Source organism: Etheostoma cragini, chromosome 15 (genome assembly GCF_013103735.1).
Source record: "Etheostoma cragini isolate CJK2018 chromosome 15, CSU_Ecrag_1.0, whole genome shotgun sequence".
NCBI classification, from domain to species: Eukaryota; Metazoa; Chordata; class Actinopteri; order Perciformes; family Percidae; genus Etheostoma; species Etheostoma cragini.
The window spans coordinates 2,533,624-2,557,105 of NC_048421.1; the positions used below are offsets into that span (position 1 = coordinate 2,533,624).

The window sequence follows — 23,482 nt, forward strand, 5'->3', positions numbered from 1 at the left end:
AAAAATGTATACAATCACATCCGCTTACAGTATGGCTCACTGGTAGAGATAAAGATCATCACTTTCTTGTCCTTTCACTCACTGATTCCTATCTTTCTGTTCCTTCTTCCTTAATCTCTCCCTCTCCCCCTCAGGTATGTGTGTGTTGGTTGAGTAGGAACTGCTCTGGGCGTGCGTCAGACACACCCACAGCAAGCATGAGACGGAGCAGCATGCTGCGCCATTTGCTTCCCTCGAGGCGTAAAGGCGCATTGTTCGACTGGAGCACCAAGAGAGGTGCCTTCAACACCCACCCACCCACTTCACTCTGCATATGTGTTTTGTGCCAACAATAACAAGCATTACAACTGAGATGACAGGACATGAGATACTTTTGAAGCACTGGAGTTTTAAAACCTATACCTTTGCTATCAGCTTACTTTTTTAACACAGAGGCGGCTTCACTGGGGTTGTGTGTCTGATGACCATCGGTAGCTTACAATCCTTGCGATTACTGAATAATCATGAGTCCACTAATGAATTAATTAGGGCTCTGCTCTATTAGTCAAAAAGTTGATTGCCACAGCAAGTTTATATCTACAGCACATTTCACAAACACACACACACAAGTAAGGGTGCGTTGAACAAGTTAACCCTTTTCACTGTTATGTCAACCTTCCAGTGTTACAACCTGAACAACTACTGCACCTTACGTTTCTGATGCTGTGCAATATTTCATAGTCTCCCCTTTAAGGCGGGTTTTACTGCGTCCACTCCACAGAACTCCAAAAGGGTCCCGACGCCGTAGGAGCAATGGCGTAGCTACGGCGTTGTGACCCTTTCGGAGTTTTGGGTCAAGGTCGCTTTGCCTCGAGGCGCCAAAACGCTAGGGGGTGTCGCCTGTGTTGGTACTCAGAATGGCAAGCCCCACAGACTGTCATGCTAAAACATTGTTCCTATTTGTTTGGCCTTTTCTTGCTTAGATTTTGTAAAAAGCATTGAGAAATACACAGTAAAATCCATGTTATGGCATGTTATGTTATGTTAGCAGGCAAACTTCAGCACAACTACCCACAAAGTAGATTAAATCTAATCTAAACTGCCCACAAAGTACTGTGTGGGCTCGTTTCAAAACGTTACCGACATATAGACACTTTACAAACGGATAACCCAGTCATTTTATGAGTTTATTTGCAAAGTTTAAGTCAGTGAAGTAGCATGTTGCTACTCCCCACAGCAGGCTGACTATCAACGCCCAGGACGAGTTGACCAATCACAGCCGTCAGCCCCGACGCAAAGTTACTAATTTTTGGAGCACGTCGAGCTATAGCGGAGGGTATTATATTGAGATCTGACGTCAACCTGGGCATTTGATTGGGCCCTTGTCTTGTGTAAAAAAAACACATATATATATATAAACATGATAACAGATTGAGGGTTTACTTGGTTAAAAAGGCCAGTGAGTAAAAATGAGTCTTTAGCTCAGATTTAAGAACAGAAACGGAGGTAGCACATCTGAAATCTAACGGCAATATAAGAGCAAGTGCTAATCATGACCCTAAACATCCAGATGTTGAGTATCTAGTTCTGCTGTGTACATTTAACCACATTCGTACATGTGGAAACAGTGAGTGTTTTACACTGTCATGGAGCTGATGAGAGAGCAGTAGCTGCATCCTGTTCAGAGACCATTTCTCTAAGAAAAAAACAAACAGAGGTGTTCAAAACCGGCAGATCAACTCAGCAAAGACTATTTTAAAGGGTGGTGTCAAGATAATAATACTTCTATTTAGGGTTCGACATATATTTCCTAATCACACACTTAGAAAGCAGTCTGAGAAAGCAGACCAATGAAAAATTACTGGAATGCATTGGAGGAAAACCAACAAAAAAACTCCAAGAACATGAAGTCAAGCGAGGAATGCGAAGCGGCGGGAGCCCGGAACAGGTCCGCCCGGTCCGCTGCTTCTACTGATGACACACCCTCTGGCCTGGGTGGAGCTGAGGCAGGTGGAGCTGAGGCAGGTGGAGCTGAGACAGGTGGAGCTGAGACAGGTGGACGCTCCTTCACTTAGTTGAGGAGCGAGAGGAAAGAGGAGAGGAGAGAGCGAGGAGTTGTAAGAAACACTAAGATTACAACAAACAGACAGTCTCCAAGATGTCGAATACTACAAAGATCAGCAAGTGAGTTAAATACTTTCCACTCTCTCTCTTTATGTGTGTGTGTGTGTGTGTGTGTGTAAGGTGTGTGTGCCCTAGTGTTTCGTGACTGTCCCTTTTCTCCTCTCTTTTGCTGCCTCACTCATGTGTTTTCTTTCTGAAGAGCTGAGCTGACATTCTGCATGCAGCCTTCTCTTTTTGGTACCAGGATCCTGGTTATGTTTGTACAGTGTTTTGTAACCTTGGACAACACAGTGTGCCACGGGAGTCAGATGCCATATTACAACAATACCTCTCTGACCTCTAATATACATTATTCGTGTCAGATTCTAACATCTGTCTTTCATTCATTCTTAAATAGAGAACTAAAGAGGACGGAGCTTTAGAAAATGACATAAAATGGCTAAGTCGTTCCACATTTACTTTGACAGTCCCACTGTGTTACTACCATACATTTAAGGATACTTCATTGATTGTCTTCCTGTCACCTCACCTAACGTGATTCCCTTAACCACAGCACCTTGTATCTTTGCCTAAAGGGAGTATCACCAAAGTTTACTGACTCACTGAATTCCTTTGTGGTGCCACCTGATTGGCCGGTGTTGTGACTCGTTAAGCCGACAGGTCAACAGTGTGCAGGCTGTTGTCATTGCTTTGCAGTGGAACAAGTGCTTGTTTAAATAGAGGAGTGATTAATCATGTTTTATGAATTTACACTTTGCAATAAACGTGTGGACATTGAGAGACTTTGAAATTACGCAACCTCCACCCTGCTCCTTGCATATTGAGTAAGCAGGGGGTTTTATCTCCTTTCGGTGTCCCATGTCACCTGGGGGGGCAGATACTGTTGAACATTAGCGCTCCATCCCTGCGGGGCGTGCCAGTCCAGCTAATGGCTCGAGATTGTTTCTTATGGAAACAGGAATGGCTGAAGGAGTGGCAGGGCAGTAACACTTGAGTTTAAAGGGAAGGGAGTGAGTCAGTTAGTGAGTTTACAATGTGGTGAATACCTCGTCTGATATGCACACTCGAGTATTCATGATTACTGCAAGAAACAGCTCTGTGTGTTTGTGACGTAGCTCTTGGCCATGAATGAAGCCACCCACATGTGGGACCTCTGCAGCAGCGAGGAGAGGCAGTTTGAGTACAACAAATGTGTTCAAAAGTACAAGTAAAAGTTCTGCAATGAAAATGCTACTTAACCCCTGTATGGGATTCAAGTCAAATTGACCCATTTCAAATTTTTACAAGTAGAAAAATGTAACAAGTTAAATTTTTTTCTACCTGTAAATCAACGGCCTTACTTTATTTTCTGTAATAAACATATATTCCTGACTCAATTCAGAAAATTACTCTGGATATTACCACTTATTGTTTTTCCAAGATAAGAATAATCACGTAGTGGATTTTTAACCTGAATTATAACCTTATGACAAAAACAAATCACACTTCCATTTTTAATTGTGTGCTAGTAGAGACTGATTGCATTCCCTAAATATAGACGTCATCTCAATTGCTTGAAATTGAGGTAAAGACAATATTTGATGATAGATTTTGAAGTAGAATTTTATTTCAGAATTGTTTTTAAACCCAAATATAAATCCCGGGTCAATTTGACCCGAGGGACATGAGAGGCTGCCGAAAGTGAAGACAACACCGGGGTTAAGTAAAAGTACGTAAGTATAGAGAGGTAAATGTACTTTAAGTACTCGGTGCATAAAGACGTCCGTTGTAGTTTTATACTAATAAATTGAAGAGTTGCTAAGATTAATCGGTTTATTGATTAATTTTACTTTAAACTTTTGGTGTGCTCAAAGCGATGTCACACGTTTTTTTGAGCTACAACATTTTTTATTACATACAGCAAACATTGCTGCACTTTCCGCTAGCTGCCTGTCCCCAGAAGACTGAAAAAAAAAAAGAGAAAAGGAATCCATGGTCTCTGTAAACAGGGTCTACAAACAGCAACAAAAACAACCTGTGCCAACCTGCACCACCAACCATAACCAACCAGCCAATAACCGACAAGATGGAGTTGGTGGAGTCATGAACGAGCGTGGTGGACGGAGCCCACGTGCTAACGCTGCTGCGCTGATGGTTATAGGCCGGCTCGCTGTTTGTTATGTTTGGTGGTCAGGGTGGCGCAGGTTGTTTTTGTTTTGTTTTTGTTGTCTACAGAGACCACCTTTCTTTCTTTCTTTTCTTTTTTACAGTGTGTTCAGGAGACAGGCAGCTGATAGGGAGGAGATGTTTGCTGTATGTGAAAAAAAAGTGTCGTAAAAAATGTGTGACATTGCTTAGAGCACTTTTTATACAAGGGAAATTATTTTGACAATTGTTACTGAACTGTTGTAGTTGGATGAAATAGAGAAAATATTATTTTTTACATATTTTTAATTTTTTTTATTTTTTACTTTTATTTATTTTGTTCATTTATTCATTCAATTATTATTTATTTATCAAATTTGTTAAAATATTTTTATTTTTGTAAATTTTGTAATAAAAAAAATACATATTCTTATTTTTTATTATGGCTTAATCTCCTGATTGATTGATTGTTTGGTTTGTAAAACTTTAGAATATTGTGGGAGGCACCCGTCACAGTTACCCAGAGCCCAAAGTTCCACCTACACAACACTTGTTTTTGGCCTACAAGGTAGTCCGGACCTCAAAGGTTTAAAAAAAAAAAAAGGTTAAACAGTTAAAAGGAATCCTTACATTTTAGACACTAGAACCAAATGGAATAAAATGTTTAGCATTTTTACTTAAACAATCATCAAAATAGTTTATTTCTGCCAGTTGACTCATTGTTTAATCTACTGCTCGACTTCAGCTCTACTTGGTTATTCTGTTAGGTAGCGTAGCGTCATGTTTTGTGAGGGTTTTACATGTTTTGCATAAATCAATCAAATCAAAATCTGACTTCGAATAGGATTAGTTGCAATTTATTTCTAAGAATCTGCTTCTTGTTTGTACATTGGGTCGCTGAAATATTATTATAATATTATTTTCAGTCATATAATTCACTCTGTCAAATTTTTTTATAGCCCTCTTCTCTTACCTGCCTGGTCATGATTTTAATTCGGGATTAGGCTACTATCAGTTACTTATTCATCTATGTCTTCCATTCTTTCACTTCTTGCTATTTAACCTGACTTCCATCATTTGTATCTTTAAATTCCAGGACTAATGTGTGAAAGTGAAGTGATTTGAAGCAGCGGCTGTTAGAGGAGGTTGTGGAGAAGGGGGAAGGGAATAGGCTGTAATTCCCCCTGGGGTCTTTTCTACCTAATGCAGACACTGTACAATTTGTGTATTTGTTTAAAAAAATTAATAATGAAAACTATTTAGAAGAAGTATGATGTGGCATGAAAAGAATCAAAGACTCAATTAAAGTACAAAAAACTCATATTTGTGCCAAAGTAAAGTAGCTGACTAAATGTACTTAGTAACATTCCAACACTGGGAGTAATAAAAAGACTGCAGGAAGTAGTCCGCCCCTGGTACTCCACCTACTGCGAGCCATAATGTCTGACTACAACTGTCAAAGCACTACTGGAAATTAGTGACGCTGTGTAGTTGATAAGGGCTGAAAGGCCGCAGGTATGTCTGCCACACACAGACAACATTCCTGACAGCCAATGGGAGGTGACGGTGGACAAAAGTGTCCCCTGGGTCCTGATCTGGGTGTGACACCAGAAATAGTTGGCGTTCATACCACAGCGGCGCAGGAATGACAGAACAAAGAGAGCTCCAACAGACGTGCCAGTGGAGGAAGGAATCTTGTTAACTTCAGTGCCTTTTCATCACATGAAGAGCTAAACAATAGAAGAAGAGTTTTATTGTCATTGTACATCTACAACAAAATTGGATGCAGTCCTATTGGTGCAAACAACACTCTAAAAGTCTCTCTAAAGTATTTAAATAGAGACCAAAGCTTGTAAAAAAGAATGAAAAAAGACACAAAAACCAAAACATACCACAAATACAAGACATTTACTGTACAGTTCCTCACTAGTACTCGGAGTAGCGTTAATTACAGTCATGCTTTTGTAATAAAAAAACTTTTTTCTAAGTCTGTTTGTCTGTTTTAATTCTTAATTAAAAGTATTACTGAAGTTGCTCTTTTATCACAACTTTACATTACAAGTACAGTTCTGAGGTACTTTTCATGCTACTCCATTACATTTCAGAGGGACATATTGTACTCAATAATCCACATTTGTTTGACAGCAATAGTTACTTTAAAGATAAAACATGATACAAACAAAACAGCTGATTAACTTCTAAATCTGGAGCCTGTATAGACTGAACCACCCAACAGAATATAAACTAGTTGTTAGCATGAAGGTAGATAAGCTGATTTAGCTATACAAGTACGAAAACAAGCTTTTTAATCCCAATAACAGGAGCATATTTTACTTTTTACTAGTACTTGTTTCAACTCAGTTCAATTCAATTTTATTTATAGCATCAAATCAAAACAGTTATCTCGAGACTCTATAAAGATAGAGCAGGTCTAGACCACACTTTCTAATTTATTAAGTCCCAAGAATTCCCCCAAGAGCAAGCTTGGTTCAACAGTGCGACCATGTGCAGTGTTGCACCCTCGTGTCTTTAAACGATGTCAAGAAACATCACCTCACAGAGCGATGTCATTGGCTCGGAGGGTCCTGACCATCATCTCTGTGTTTTTACCCAGGAGTCAGGCCACTGACCTGGCTGTGGTGATCGATCGCATGCAGAAGAATGCAGACCAAGTGGAGAAGTATATCCTGGCAACAGAGGAGATGCTGGCTGTGGTAAGAAGTCCACGTAGAACGTATACATAGACACTACGTCATCTTTGTGAGGGTGAAGCATGCAACAGCGTATGACCACATGTTTTTTTTCTTTCTTTCTTGAGTTAATGTTTTCTGCTCAAGCTTTTTATTCTTTGATTTCAGTGAATAAACAGTACATTAAATACAGCACAAACATGGAGAGTTGTTCTCTCCCTGGTATTAATACATGCTTTGGAAGGAAAACCACCAGAACTATTACCACGTCTTTTATTAATCAGCAAGTCTGCACTTTGTCAAATTAGGGGCATTTACAAGCACAATGTTCTTTTTTCCCATCTAAAGGACACACAGCGTAATGGGAAGAAACAGCCCTTCATCCACCAGAAGGAGAACACAAACAACCTGATGGAGGCTGAGGAGCTGCTGAAGAAACTCTTCATGGACGTGGACAAGGCCAAGAAGCTGAAGCACCCGCAGGTCCTCGAGATAGAGAAAGAGTGAGTTTGTTCTGTCACAAACCCGGTGATGCACGCCAAAAGACACACCTTTAACCAAATGTGTCGCACACCACCAAAACATGAATGCCACAAAGTGTCATTTCCACAGTCCCTCTCCCAGCTCCCCACCCCTCTACTCAGCCATGACTGGAATACTTCTTCCTTTTCAGTGTGATAAACCTCCATGATCGCTGGGTGAAGGACTGTGCCAGCTACAGGGAAGTGTATTCCCAGGGACTAACTTTGGATCCGAAACAAAAGATCGACTGGGGTCCTCTGCTGGATGAAAAGCTGGTTGGTTCAAGTCCATCTTGGGTTATAGCAGCTTGACATCTTCATGGTTGTGTGTCACAGGTTGAACAATTTTCTGCTTCGTAATGCTGTGATTAACAGAAACAGTTGAAGGCCGATGCATACGGCCCCAGCCTGTCTGACGTGGAGAAGCAGATAGCAGCGCACAACATTCTGCACCAGCAGATCGAGGCCTACAACGCCCAGCTGGAGCCCAGCACCAACACTTCCCAGGTAACAGCACCTAACACACATCACACCCACTCTCCGGAAGTACTGTACTTCAGTACAAATTTGAGGTACTTCCACTTTACTTGAGTCTTTTCTTTTCATGCCACTTTTTACTTCTACTCCGCAACGTTTCAGAGGGAAATATTGAACTTCATTCATCTGGCAGCTTTAGTTACTTTACAAATTAAGATTTTTCCACACAAAACGCATGTAGTTTGGAAAATATAATTTCCAGTTTCAAAAAATGTGAAACTGTTGCTGCATTGAGTATTTTTACTGTTTTTGTGTTCAAATTTCTTTTATTTAAAGAGCCAAATAAAAATGCAAAACATTGGTCCAGTTGACGACATACAGAAAAGGACGCTACAGACACTTTTAATACTTAAAGAACATTTTCCTGATGATACTTACATGCATTTTCAATGCAGGTCTTTAACTTGTAACCAGTATTTTACAGTGTGGTATTAGTACTTTTACTTAAGTAAAGGATTTGAATACTTCTTCCACCGCTGCTCTGCGGGATGAATCATTTATCTGTTCTTTCTTCGTCTTTGTCTGCAGGAGCAGTACACTGCCTTGAAAGAGAAATATGCAAAACTTTGTGTGAGTTGTTTTTTTTGCACTTTCTGATTCTGAAAAGGCTTCAATGTGTGACTTGTGTTGTTTGAAGGGACTGATTTAAGTTCAGAGGGATGTAATGGGTGCATCTTGTATGTGTGTTCTGCAGGAAGCCTCCCAACAGAGACGCAACCACCTGGCCTCTCTGTACGAGTACTTGCACAGCTGCAATAAGGAACTGGTGTACCTGTCAGGCCAGCAGGAGCGGATCCTCCAGAGGGACTGGAGTGATCGCATGGTCGACCCCCCAGGCCTCCGCATGGAGTATGAGGTGAGGGGTCAGCACGCGCCCTTTGCTGCATGTCATTCTCCCTCTGTCTCCCCCTTCATGTCTTCAGCGGCCCTATTCAAATAAAGACCTTAAATGCCCCAAAAAATAATCTTTAAAAGAAAAGAGCAAGATCCTTTTTGTTAAACATGAAAAGGCCCCCAAAAATGCTTTAGCCCTCCCACCAGACTAAACTGAAATAAACCAAAAGTAGTTTAATCATTGTAAGAGACACTTCAAACCAAGTCAACAGACACAAAATTGAACTATCAAAATGTCTTGTCTTTCCACTTTCACCACTCTGGTTTGGTTGAAATATCTTAATTCACCCATTTACATGTAAAAACCATGCTGGCTATATACACACTAAAAATAATCGTATATGTAAATGGAGTTTGGTGAGTTTGGCGATGGCAATTTTGGGGCTTTTTCATGTCAAACAAAAAGATCTTACTCTTTTACATAAAGGCCTATCTTTGCAGGAATCCTTTCCTTAATGTTGCCAGACACCTAAAATAACAAGCTAAGCCTGTAAGTGGCAAACACAGAACCTTTACTGGACGGAGTCTGACAAGGTGTGCAGGGTGTGCAGGGTGTGCAGGGTGTGCAGGGTGTGCCCTGCGGGGTTACATTGCAGTACAGTTGCAGGTTACAGGGTTCTCGCTCCATGCTCTACCAATTATAATAGGGTCCAGTTTTGGAAAAATACCAAAATTACCTTTCAATTTCCAGGTTTATTGTGTTGTCTTGTGATCAATGGGAGGTGCAGGGCGGAGATATTTTGGAAAGAAGAATAGTAAAACTTTGTTTATCAATTTGCCTTCGAGCATAATCCTCTAAGAGCTGATTGTGACCCAACTGGTGTAACCAGTACGGTAGTAACGGATTAGCTGCTGGGGAAATTTGAAGACTTGTAACACCATGTCATTTTGATTTTGACTTTATGTTGTTTCTTCTTCTATTCAGAAATTCAAAAACAGCGGACTCATAGCACATGAGAATGAGATCAACAAACTGCAGCAGGAAGGCAGTCGTCTTATTGAAATGAAACACCCTGGCAGCTCAACAATCGAGGTACATCTCTCTGCTATCTCACACATTAGAAACATATCTGTCTGATAACTGTCTAGTACCTGACACAGTGGTATGTGGAATAAATTGAATGAATTAAATTGTTTTTATTTTGTCAGGAACACAGAAATGCTGTGCAGTCTGAGTGGCAGTCGTTCCTCAACTTGTGTCTGGCCAAAGAAAAACACCTGGACAACATTCAGGACTACAAGAAGGTAGCTATCTTTGGACCACAAAACAATGTGACTGACTGTGATAGGATTTCTTCTTCTAAGTGGACTGGTTCACTACCCTGGAAATCCAGAGCTCTCCGAGACCACAATTTGAATTTGCTCAGCAGGTCACTCTGGCAGTCAGTAATGCTGCTCATTATCTATTCCCTTGTAACCGAGCTGAACCAATCACATCGTTAGTATCTGATATAGAGGCACGGTTTAATCTACCAGTTAGCTCCGCTGGTAGCTAAGCGTGTGGGGCTCTGGATATGTCACTCCGTGTGTTGCTGTGATTGGTCGTTGTCTTGTCCAATTGCGCGCAGCGAGATTTTTAAATACACACTTGGTGCCGCCCCTCGAGTTGGGCCATTTTCATTACATAGTGTCAGACCCAATTCCTTCCAGGCTACTGGTTCACGACAACTTGGAGTGAACTTTTTTCTCTCCAATGCAGTTCCAGCTGGATGCAGAGACGTTGTCCGAGTCCCTGGAGAGGCTCAATTCTACTATGGACCCAAAGTCTCTGGACAAGAAGAGCAACCCTCAGGTCCTAATGGCTCTGGAGGTACAACTGGGTTCCCTATGTCATAGTTTCTATGCGGCTTACAAACAGCTGAATGTTAAGAATAAGACAAGTTTGTCAAGTGTAATAGCCTACAGATAAGTGTAGGAGGAGCTTGTAAAAGCAACTCTCAAGGGATCATGGGATTAATTACAGGCACACTCACTCAACACATTTTACTTAGTGATGTGCTATTCTTCAAACCACGATTTATTTTAACTTCATAAGTTGCAACTAACATTCAAGATAGGGTTAAACACTCTCCTATATGTTTGATGTTTACATATTAATCAATAAATAAGGACAAAATATTGATAGAATAATAGTTTCATGTTGGCAAGTGCAGTCAGTGAAGATGTGTGGAAAGTGATTGCAAACGATATCAATGTTGGCTGATTTGTGTTGTTTGCACCCCTGACAAATAGATTACAAATAAGGTGTATTTAAATCAAATGGGGTAAAAAGTACCCCTATTCAGCATTACACATATAGTGCAACATATTATTTGTCATGAGCAATTGTAACTTGTTTTACAATCATTTTCAAGACATGACTCAGGGGGTTGGGGGACCTCTGACGTCTCTGTAAGCTGGAAGACATTTGATGGTTTATATGAAAGAAATGCTTCATTTTGGGATAAAGCACATTATACTTGTGTGTTTGTGTTGCTTCTGTTTTAATTCAACATTACATAATAATTCTAATGATTCAAAGGGAGATGAACCAGCAATAAAGAGGAACGAGCAGCGGCTGGCCGCCCTCAGGGAGCTCAGCAGCAAGGTGGTGCCTCTGAAGCTACGGCGGGTCCCGCCCACCAAACCCCCGTCTGCAGTGTCTCTGTGTGACTGGGCCGATGGACAGGTGGGTTGAGGACAGTTGAGGAGAACTATGTGTGATCAGTCGTTTGCAAGATTTGACATGAAAACATGTCTTAACCTGGCTCTTTGTTCATGATGCACCAGTTGAAAGGATCAATATATTTATAAATGTAAATGAACTTCCGTTACATTCAAACCGTTGCCAAACTACTTGCTGCAAAGCTAATTAAGAGCATCAGCTCCACAACGCTCTCTGTATTTCTCAGCATGGCTGTGTTTAGAAATTGTCGTCCGGTGACTTTTGTTTGCAGAACCTCAAGTGAAAATATTGTCCTTTTTTATTTAACCTTTATTTATCCAGGTAAGTCAATTGAGAACAATTTCTCATTTGCAACAACGACCTGTCACATTCACTCATTCAGACATTCATACCTGGAAGCCGCCCTGCGCAACTACAGTCTGACCTGCCGGCCACTGAGCAGCTCCACTGGAGCGGTTGCGGTTACGGGCCTTGCTCAAGGGCCCCTCAGCAGCGGTAATGAGGGAGGGACGAGCGCTGCTCTTTCGCTTTCACCAACCATGTTTTATCCTGTCGGTCAGGGGATTGAACTAACAACCTCCCGGATCTCCCAGCTCGCTTCTTTAACCTTAAGGCCACCAATGCCTCAAGGGTTTTTAATCCTCCGTGTCCTCCTTGGTTACTAGTAACTGTGTGGAGCCAGGCTGGGGGTGGTGCGCGATTACAGAACGCTTATATCATGTGGATGCAACAACAGTGTTGTTGTCATTACTTAGAATTCCTCATGGGAGCGACAGACACTACGCACTATAGCTTTAACTAAAGTAATTGAATGAATTAGTAATAGGGATGTACCGATGCATTGGGAATCAGTTAAAAATTTATATAAATCTTTAAACATTACAACCAGTTGAGAAAAAAAAAAATGAATCGCTTTGCGTCCTAGGGCTTAATCTACTTTAGATTTCACTTTGTGATCTTAGTTTATTTATTTGAAGATATCTTTTTTTCTTTATTAACTTATTTTTGATGTGGGATTTGTTTTAAAAATCTAATTCATAACTTTTAGTCATTTCTTTATTTATTCAAGATAAAATACAATTTTAGTTGCACTTTTGGTAACGGAACACATCTGTTGTTTTGCCGTTTTTATAAAAATAAAGGAATGTTTTTCACTCATAAACAACTCGTTCTGTTAAACGAATCTCAAGAAAATCGTATTGAATTGGGAGTTGAGTGCTTCGTTACTTCCCTAGAAACGAGAGAAAAAAATAATCCAGAATTTGATTCTAGCCTACAGGCGGTAAACTTTGTTGAAAATAATACAAGAGATTATTGCTGTTATCATCTTTACTTTATCATCTTCTCTGGTTCAGGACACAGTCAGGCGTGGTGAGACGTTAAAGCTAAAGTCCAACACTGATAATATGAAGTGGGAGCTTCAGACGAGCAGTGGGAAGACCAGAACCCTGCCTGGGGCATGTTTCATGGTCCCGCCACCTGATGCTGAGGCGCTGGAGAAAGTAAACAGGTACAGAGTGCAAACTCACCACCTGCAGTATGTCTTCCTTACGTTGTCTAGTTTTGCGATTACAAACAGAGACAAATGGGGCTGCAACTAAGGACTATTTTCATTGTTGATTCATATTTTTTAACGATTAATCAATTCGTTTTTTTTCATAAAAGCATGGAATTTTACACACTTCTACAGTTCGGGGTGCTGAACATTTTCAGAAATGGAGCCATCGCAACCCATTTTACTTTCACACCATAACTGAATTATGTGTTTTGCTTTATATCTCTTGAACCAACCACAATAACACATACTAGATGTTGTCTGCTCCTATGTTTTGATATTCAAGGATTATAATGATACCAAATAACACACACTGAAATGTACCTAGTGAACATAATTTTCATGTATGATCTGGACTTAGAGAGCAGTGAAGAGACTAGAAAATATTCACATTTAAGAAGCTGGAATCAGAGAATTTTTCACTCAAACTGATGAATCAACTATCAAAATACTTTGCGATTAATTCAATAGTTGACAATCAATTGATTAATCTTTGCGGCTCTGGAGACAAAGCCGATGATGTGTAACAATGAAACATTGGGTGTCTGTGTGTTCAGTCTGGAGAGAGCGCTGACAGACTTGAAGACCCGTAGATCTGCACTAATGGCCTCCCTGAAGAACCCCACAGTGGAGGTTGTCCCTCAGAAGGCAGGTGAGAAGAAAGACATCTTAACAGGGCACCCTCATTTTGTCTTCTCTGGCTATAAGACCGCAGAAGAGCCTTTGATGGAAGATTCAGGCCTATCTAACTTTTCATTGTCGAGTTATTGTCTTTGCTCCTCCGTAGTTGCTGTTCAAAGCGCTCCAGAGAATCCCAGAGCTGCGGAGCTCGCCAGTGAATTAGACAAGATCAACAAAGCCCTGGAGCGGAGTGAAAAAGAAATCCTGAGTCGACTCAGAGCGCCGCTAGACAACCGCGACCCCACACAGGACCTGACAAAGAGGCTGCAAGACCACGAGGTGAACTTGAGCAACATTATGCTTTAATATAGGTTGCACTTTCCCTATCTCAGTTGTCCGCCTAACTTGGGGCCTGCGGGCCAAGTTTTGCCCGTACTCCCTTTGTTTTGGCCCACCATTCCATTTCACATGCTCATTCTTATTCTCCTTTTATTTTGAAAGGGCTGTAAAATCCTAACCTTAATGACCTTGAAACATACATTTTGTTTAGCTCTAAAGTACTTTATCTGAGTTTTACCGCAATGTGCTGTGAAACTTCCCTATTAAGTCACGTAGTAGTTTTATCTACGTAGAATCTACAAGAATTACAGTATTCTTTGTCTCTCCTGCTCTCTCTCACGTGCTGTGAGCCGGGCTTACGTCACTGGCTTTGAGTTTGCCAGTCAAGATGGATTGATTGAGGAAATGGCACACTGATAAAAGAAAATTGTCAGCTTGAATCTAATGTTAAAAGACATTTGAAAAACAAAGACAGGCTTCTTGTCTCCAATTGATATTGCAAGTGATAAATGACTGTACATGTACAGTACACGTAATGTGGGAGATAAATGCAGTTTAAAGTGTTTTTTGTAATTGAATTTAGACTTAGATTTATTTTTTCAATCAATAATTATTTTTGGGTTGCGGCTTTCCATCCAGATACATTTTTTTGGCCCTTTCTACGAAAGAATTTGGGCACCTCTGCCAAACATGTGTATCTTGTTGTGATCAGTAACACCGTGTGACGTTGCACTCCAGAAATCAGCTCAGACTGTGAGAAAGCTGGAGTCAGAGAAGTCAGCGGTCCAGAGAGAGATGGAGCCTATTCTGGCCAAGAAACCCCTGGGACCCAACGCCTCTACACTGCCCCTCAAACTCAGCACTGCCAGCAACAAGATTAATGACATCAACGCTCTCATCGAGCTTTATAATAAAAAGTAGGACGTTTTTCTTTAACTGACTTTTAATATAGGCAAGTAGCATGTTTTTGTTGTTGTTTTTTTCCTCAGAGTTCTTTTTCATAATTACCTTCTGTGTTTCTCTCAACCAGAGCTACAGCTTCCATGTTCCTGGAGAAGCAGAAACAGACTGTGGAAGACATCGTCTCTGGGTTTGAGGAAAAGCTCGCTAAAGATGGCGTCATTCTTGATCAACCCAAAGAACTCCCGAGTCGCAACCAGCAGCTGCAGGTGTTGTACTTTATAATACAATCAAAACAAGTCAAAACCTGTATTTGCACAGGACTTATTACTACCTGGGGATTGCCTAGTGAATTGTAATAATTGCGCAAGTCGTCTGTGATCTAAATCTTGTGCAATGTCAGTAATTTTTCAAGTAAAGAATCCACTGCAAAGTACCTGGCATAGTTCAACAAACACAGACGTTGTGTGATATAATGAGTCCCGTTCAAATTAGCATTTTTGTATTGGGTGCATTGGCAATTATAAACGACAGCTTTGTTAGAGCCTTGACACTAATGGGGGATGATGTCAACTCAAGTCAAGTCAAGCCAATTTATTTATAGAGCACATTTAAAACCAACCCAGGCTGAACAAAGTGCTGTACAAATTTATATAATGTTATAAAAACAAAGGAAGACAATACAATTACAGACACAATGAACGTCAGACAAACCAAACACTTGTGTAAATTAAAATAAAAATGTTTTAAGACGAGACTTCATACAGATACAGACTTCATTAATCCCGTGTCAACGCGCCGCACAAAAAACAGACATTGTGAAGCTTTTCCCATTTCAGGATAGGTTTATGTGAGCAAAGGATCCAAACTGTTGTGTTTTTTCTCCTCGTACCTAACAGGCTTTGCGTCAGGATGTGACCTCAAAGAAGGATGAGTTGACTAAATTAGGCAGAGACTTGGAGACGATAATGCAGTCGTGCCGCTCTTTGCAGCAGAGCTTCAATGAATACTGTCCTGACATCCGCCGCCAGGAGAACGAGGTGAAACTGCTGAAGAACCGTTACACGGCTGTCAATAATCAGCTCCAGGAAAGGTGTGTGAAACATGATTCAAGCATTGTTGTAACTGTGGCCGTGTTTTTGTTTTTTTCTATCCCAACAAATGTATTTTTATTTAATGAGCAGCTATTATACTACGTTTCTGGTATTAGTTTTTTCATTCAGGACTCCAATAGAGCAGCCTGCCCGACTCACACCTTAAACTATGTAGATCATCAGGAAACTCCTACTTTCATCTGTGCACTTTCTGCAGCTCCTCTGATAGCTTAGTTTAGCCCCCCCAATCTAAATGCATTTACCTCATTATTTGACATTTGGTCATTTAACATGACAATACATCACTATAACAACATTTGTTGGTCGGAAAAGCTTAAAAAGCAGAATAACTGCTCTTAAAAATGGAAACATTTCTGTAGTGAAAAGACATGTTTTTTATATATTTCGCTTTAGGGCTTGTCTCATAAAGGAAGGAACCAGTAAAAACCAAGATTTCCAGAATGCTGTTAAGTCACTGGATTTCTTCTTGGTCAATATGCCCAATAATGCGATCAAACCTACTGATGATGTGGTGCAGATGAAAGCCAAGCAGAACTCTCAGAAGGTGAGTGCAAGTTTTTCTTTACACGCATTAACCTGTCTCCAGCTTCTAAATGCAAACTATCTTAAATCTGTGTGGTTTTGTGGTTTCATGTCTTGTTTTAGAGAGTAGTGGAGGACATAAAGAAGAAATCAGATGATTTAGATCGAGTCAAGTATCTTTCCCGTGATCTGCAGAGCGTGTTGAATGTGAGTTTATAAAATGTGATTATTCTCATTTACAGTTGATTAGGTATGCACTTCCAATTTCAATAATGAAATATGTTTCCATTCAGGAGTATGAAAATAAGTCAAAAACTTACCTAAGCACTCTGTATGATGACAATGACGATGATGACGACAACGATGATGAACCAGTCCTAAAGATACGTAAAACTTCTACTATGGCGCAGGCCGTACAGAGAAAGGTAAAACCTATATAGAAAACCACCTAAAGACAACCAAGAACTCATGACAATTCTCTTCCTTTTCTGTAAAAGCTTTGCTGTAGTCTTCAGTATCTAAACTCAGCATGCCCTCTGCTTTTACTACAGGAGAAAGATCTACTGAACCTTTTCTCTGAGGTGTCTGCTGAAAATGACCTGCTACTCAGACAGTTGGAGACAGCGAGGAACATCAAGGCCAGGGTACGATATTATGGAATCAAAATAACCCACACAACACCCAAGCCTTAGTACAGTCCTTACTTTTTTTCCTGCTTCAAAATGATCATCTTCTTTATCCTTTTCTTCCTGTGCAGAATGAAGAACAAGTTAGTCAGGTGGTGGTCAACCAGCAGATGCAGCAACAGAGCCAGAAGAAGGACTTACTGGAGAGTGATAGTCTGAAAAAGGCATTAAATGAGCAGGTTGAGAGGCGCTTACATGCTGAAAAAGACCTGGAAACATACCGTAAGAGGTTTGTGTCTTTGAAGAGTAGGAGAGGAGTAGAGAGGTTGGAGGAGAAAGAGGTTGTGCAATACTACCGTGACCCAAAACTGGAGGCAGATATAATGTCCCTGAGAAGTCGGATACAGGATGAAACATTGAAGAGGTCAAGAATCCTTTCAGAGATAGAAATTATAAATGAGAAGATTATCATAATAGAAAGACAGCTGACCACAATCGAACCAAAACTGGTGACCAAGCTACTGTATGAATATGAGAGAGACCCGCAGCTTGACAAAGAAGCCGCCAAGATGAGAGATGAGATGCAGAGGATACAACTGGAGCTCCAAACGAGAGATACTGAGTCAGTTCATGTGAAAACTGAGCTCACGGTTCTGTCTCAGCAGAAACCAAAAATCAGGGAGAAGATTGTTAAAAAGGAGGTTGTGAGGCTGGAAAAGGATCCAGAGATGCTGAAAGCTGTTCTCACGTTTCACAATGATATTGCCCAGGAGGAATCCCAATTCAAGTTGCTCAACGATCACATTTTTAGCATAAGAAGTCAGATAAACACGCTTGAGAGGGTCATTCCCACCATTCAACCCAAGATAATCACCAAGGTGGTGAAGAAAGTAGAGCAAGATCCGGAAGTTCTGGAGGAGTCAAGGAAACTACGAATTGCCTTGGAGGAGGAGAAAGATGAGAATGTTATCTTGATGAAGGACTTGACCACCTTACAACTACGTTATGGTGAGGTGGACAAGCTCAGGTCTAAAGTCGAAGTCAAGGAGATTGTCAATGAGATCTACAGAGTTGATCCTGACACAGAAGTTGAGCTAGTACGTCTGAGGAAAGAGCTGCAGGATACCAGCCGTAACAGTTCAGACATTGAGAAAGAAATCAAGACAATCACAATGACTCTGACTACCCTGCGCTCTCAGAAACCCAAAGTGGAATACAAAGAGGTGACCCAAGAGATCATCAAAGAAGAGAAAAGTCCTGAGGTCACCAGAGAATTGCACAGGCTGAACACCCAAGTCTCCCATCTGCGAGTCAACTATGACACCACCCTGGAGCTGCTCACCCACCTACGGAAAGAGAGAGACGAGCTGAAAGCCGAAAAATCCAAAGTGGAGACCAAGCTAGTTACTAAAGAACTCATCAAATATGAGAACGATCCTCTTCTTGAGAAAGAGGCGGACAGACTTCGGAGGAATGTAAGAGAAGAGATTCAACAACGCCGCAGTTTGGAGGAGTGTCTCTACGACCTGCAGAACCAATACATTATCCTGGAAAGGCAGAAGCCGGAGGAAAAGATTGTCATGCAGGAAGTGGTACGTCTTCAGAGGGACCCCACGCAGGTTCTGGAGCATGAGAAGTTGAACAAGAACCTAGACGAGGAAATGAAAACCCGCAGAAAGATTGAAATGGAGGTCCGACAGCTCAGAGCCCTGATTCAAGACAAAGAGAATACCCTGGCCCAGACGGACGATCGTCAGAGGAAGATTCAAGTAGAGTCAGAGCTTAGGCAGATCAAATCTCGCATTATTGAACTGGAAAGCTCTCCACCACCTGTTGAGGAGAAGATAGTCATTGAGGAGATCCTGAAAGTGGAAAGGGACCCTAAGCTGGAAAAACTTACTGATGGTATACGTGTCGACTTGGAGACTGAAGGCACCAATATTAGCCGTCTACAGAGAGAAATCAACAACCTACAGCTCAGGTTGGAGATTCTGCAAAAGGAGAAGTCAATTGAGAAGGTGGTTTACAGAGAAGTTGTTCGTGTAGAGAAAGACCCTGCAGTTGAGGCTGAAAGGGAGCACCTAAGAGAGCTCTTAAAGCAGGAGAGAAATCACCGGCGTGACCAGGAGGAAAAGATTCAGAACATCCACATAAGAATTACTCATTTGCAGACAACAAAGTCTGTTTCTTCTCAGGAGGGGGCCTCTCTCGTCGCCAACAGAGATGCTCTGCAAAGAGAGAAGGAGGATAATCTCCGACAGCTCAAAATGCTAGAGTCTCAAAGACAGGAAATCAGCATAACCTTCCAGCAAAAGTCCAAGCAGATGAGTGAGATAAACCAGATTGTACGGCAGAGGAGTCTTAAGACATCCTCTGAAATACAACGACTAGAGAAAGAAATCCTCAACGAAAAAGACAAAATACACGAGAGGAATACACTCATCATGGAGCTGCAGAACAACGTCAAGAAAGAGGACCATTCTGAAACTCACACCAGGGAGACAAATCTTTCCACCAAGATCACCATCCTGGATCCAGAAACCGGTAAAGACATGTCTCCCTATGAGGCCTACACGCAGGGGCTAATTGATCGCAACCACTACATTCATTTGTCGGAGTTGGAATGCGACTGGGAGGAAATCACTTCAACCGGTCCAGACGGGGACACAACAATCCTGCAGGATCGCAAAAGTGGCAAACAGTTCTCCGTCAAGGATGCTCTGAAGAGTGGTCGCTTGACCCAGTATGACGTGACACGCTACAAGGAAGGGAAAATGTCCATTTCGGAGTTTGCCCTCATGGTTGTAGGGGAAACCAAAAAGCCCTTTGTTCCTCCAATAACAGTCCCAAGATCACCCATTCAACCCATCCCAAGCTCTCCCTTGAACGCCATGCCACCCTCCCTCAGGTCCTCATACCCCAGCCTCAACACTTACCACAGTGGCAACTTGAACCACTATAATGCTGGCAGTTTGACCAACCTCAGTGCAGGCAGTTTGACCAACCTCAGTGCTAGTAGTTTGACCAACCACAGTGCTGGCAGTTTGAACAACCTCACTGCTTCAGCAGGTGATGAGCATTTCCCAATCTCTGGTGTTTTAGACACCATCACTGAGAGCCGCATGTCTGTACGAAGTGCCCTGACCCGCAAACTAATTGACGCCAACACAGCTCTGAAGCTGCTGGAGGCACAAGCAGCATCTGGAGGAATCGTTGATCTCAACAAAAAAGACAAACTCTCCGTCCACAAGGCAGCTGAACGCGGCCTCATTGACGCAAATGACATGTACAAGCTTCTGAATGCCCAGAAGGCTTTTACTGGTGTTGAGGACCCCGTGACCAAAGATCGTCTTGCAGTGGGACAGGCTGCGATGAAAGGGTATATTCCCCAAGAAAATGCCAGGAGGTACATGGAGGCACAGTACCTGACCGGTGGGTTTGTAAATCCCGCCAAAGCAGGCCGCCTCACTATCAAAGAAGCTCTCGCCATCAATATCATTGACAGCACAACAGCTGATCAACTGCAAGACGAGGCGTCCCACACAAAAGAGCTGGTAGACCCCATCACTAAAGAGAAGATATCGTACAAGCAGGCGATGGATCGGTGTAAGAGAGACATCAGCACGGGGCTCCTGTTGCTTCCTGCAGCCTCCACTGACGCTGCAAATGCCCCATCATACTCAAACTATCGTTTCAGCTCCTCCACCAGCAGAGTCTAGATGTGGCCTTTAAGATGTTTTATTTGGCACAGCCACTGGTGCTAAAGGGTGTGTGATAACGCTAACTAACTAATCCAAGTAAAGATAAAAATGAAATGTCTGTAAACTTTTCAAAAACACTGGGGGTGAAAACTACATTTTTTGGTGAAACTGTACATGTGTATCTTCTCATTTCAGTACTGTTTTGGGGCCTGCTGTTAAAATGAGGGTAATGTTTGTTTTACATGGTAAATGTTTAAATCTTTTCAGCACTCTTAAGCTTAATCCGTTTTAAGTGTCTATTAAACTCGACAAGACTCACATTAATTTTTCTGTCCTTTCATTTAAAATACCCACAATTGAATCATTATTCTGACCTCTGCTTTTAAGCAATGTTAGCAGCAGTTAAGCTTTTTTTTTAGTGCTAATTAGCAAGCGTTATAATGCTAACGCTAAACTAAAATGTTGAAATTAGGAAATGATTTACCTGCTAAAATTCAGCACGTTAGCATGCGTATGCAATACCAGTGCTGTGCCTAAGTAGAGCCTCAGGAAGCTGCTAGCATATCTAGACTAGAAATTATGTGGGGATGTACAGTCTATGATGACACATCTTCATTTATCAGGAACATCTTGATTTACTGTATCTAAAGAGCTGTTGTTAATATAAAATTCTTGCAAACCCTGGCGAGTCATGCTTGGAAAGGAAGGATTAAGGTTACAGATCACAAAAAAATGTAAACAAAGATCTAAAATCCCTTTTTCCCGGCAAGGATTAAAAGGTGATCGTGCTCATCTGACCTCACAGTGGAGGTTACAGTAAATGGTGTTGATGTGGGAATATGTGGCCACTCAGATGGGCTGTCTGCCTGCCAGATTATCTGGTGGCTGGAAGGACTTTGTGGGATTACTGTACATGGGCCTGTCTGAAGGTTTAAGTGGCTCCACTCCGTGTTCGGGGGGGGGGAGGGCTGAAGGATGTTCCCTGATAGGGTGGGTCATCTCACTAAAAGTAAATATGATGTTATATTGACAAAATAATCCTGCAGTGTGGCCTCATACTGTCTTTTCTTTTTCTTCCTTTCTTATTGGAGGCAGGCAACAATCTGCAGACAAATGATTGAAAATATTTCCCATACGTATATAAAAAAAAACACAGATGTGTCATCTTATCAAAAGTGATGCTAAAATAGTTGTAGTATAAAATATCAACAACAACAAAAAATAGATTTTTAAGACAAATCCTGCATCAAAAGAACTTAGTAAATAGAAAACAAATCTTTCAAAAAATGAACTAAGAACACTTAGGCCCTTTAAAATTGCATTGCGATTAGTTATTTTTAAATCTCATCTACACTCATGTCCATTTTTTACCAATGCACATTGCATCATCACATCCATACTAGCTTCTATCAATAGCATTATAATCAAAGTGTGTGTGTGTATGTGTGACGACAGCCTTACTAATTGAAAGCATGTTAAATAGCCCAGAATACGTCAGTATATGTACAGTACGTGGAAACACAAATGGCACTGACTGGACCATTGCCTGAGTGATGGTAATTTGCAGCTTCTCCATTATTATTTTCATAATACTAGACTGCAGTGCTAATGGTTGAAACCCTGACAATGAGCATTTGCACGTCTCTCTTATTCACTCTGTCCATAAATGAGGATGACAAAGCCCCCTGTATGCCTGCCCTGCAATCATGCCAAACCATGTCAAGTAAAGCACTCTGCATTTGTGTATTTTTCCTCTTCACACAACAATTTCAGGGGCAGTGACAGTTTTCACTGAAAGAAAAAAAAGCTTCAGTATAGATGTAGGAAATTGATCATCAATACAGATATACATAAAAGCACATAAGCATAAGAACAAAAAGTCTGATACATTAGCATCTTCATCTATGCACTGACACTCTCCTGACATTTATACGCTCAAATGCATTTACTAAAAGTATCTTGCTTGTCATTGGTTGAAACCCTCTGCCCGAGGAAATGAACTCCGATGAAGCTCAGACTTCCCCGACAGCCAACTGTGCAACGATGCCAGATGACAGCATCAGCTTTGACACCAATGACCCTGCAAGCCATATTATTTTTGCAGATTTCTTTTTTCTTTATCCCCACAATCACCCTCCACAAAGTCGACTTAGTCAGTGAGATTTACTAAATTAATCTCTGAATGTTGAAAAAGTCATATGTTGTATAGTATGTCGAAAAAAGTCATAAAAAGTCATAGTATTATGTGTTGAAAAAAGTCATAGTATAGCATGTCAAAAAAAGTCATTGCACAGTACGTCGAAAAAAGTCATAGTATAGTATGTGTAAAAGTAGTTGTTGTTTAGTATGTCAAAAAAAGTCGTAGTATAGTGTCAAAAAAAATCATAGTATAGTATGTTGAAAAAAGTCGTAATAAGTCATAATATAGTATGTTGAAAAAAGTCATTGTATAGTATGTTGAAAAAAGTCATAAAAAGTCATAGTACAGTACGTCAAAAAAAGTCATAGTACAGTACGTCAAAAAAAGTCATAGTATAGTATGTGTAAAAAAGTCGTTGTATAGTATGTC

General features: G+C 41.1%; 1 protein-coding gene across 1 annotated transcript; it reads left to right on the plus strand.

The window, feature by feature from the left end:
- The first annotated feature begins 2,024 nt into the window (after window positions 1-2,024).
- Window positions 2,025-21,231, plus strand: evplb (envoplakin b). The gene is made up of 22 exons (XM_034893883.1): window positions 2,025-2,163; window positions 6,842-6,941; window positions 7,266-7,420; window positions 7,591-7,714; window positions 7,814-7,945; window positions 8,504-8,545; window positions 8,670-8,831; window positions 9,795-9,902; window positions 10,019-10,114; window positions 10,569-10,679; window positions 11,391-11,537; window positions 12,890-13,044; window positions 13,647-13,741; window positions 13,877-14,049; window positions 14,788-14,966; window positions 15,080-15,218; window positions 15,849-16,042; window positions 16,458-16,608; window positions 16,710-16,793; window positions 16,880-17,011; window positions 17,138-17,230; window positions 17,344-21,231. Exons 1-22 carry the CDS (start codon window positions 2,138-2,140, stop codon window positions 20,929-20,931), a joined length of 6,186 nt encoding a protein of 2,061 aa, XP_034749774.1. The 5' UTR covers window positions 2,025-2,137; the 3' UTR covers window positions 20,932-21,231.
- Window positions 21,232-23,482: the final 2,251 nt, after the last annotated feature.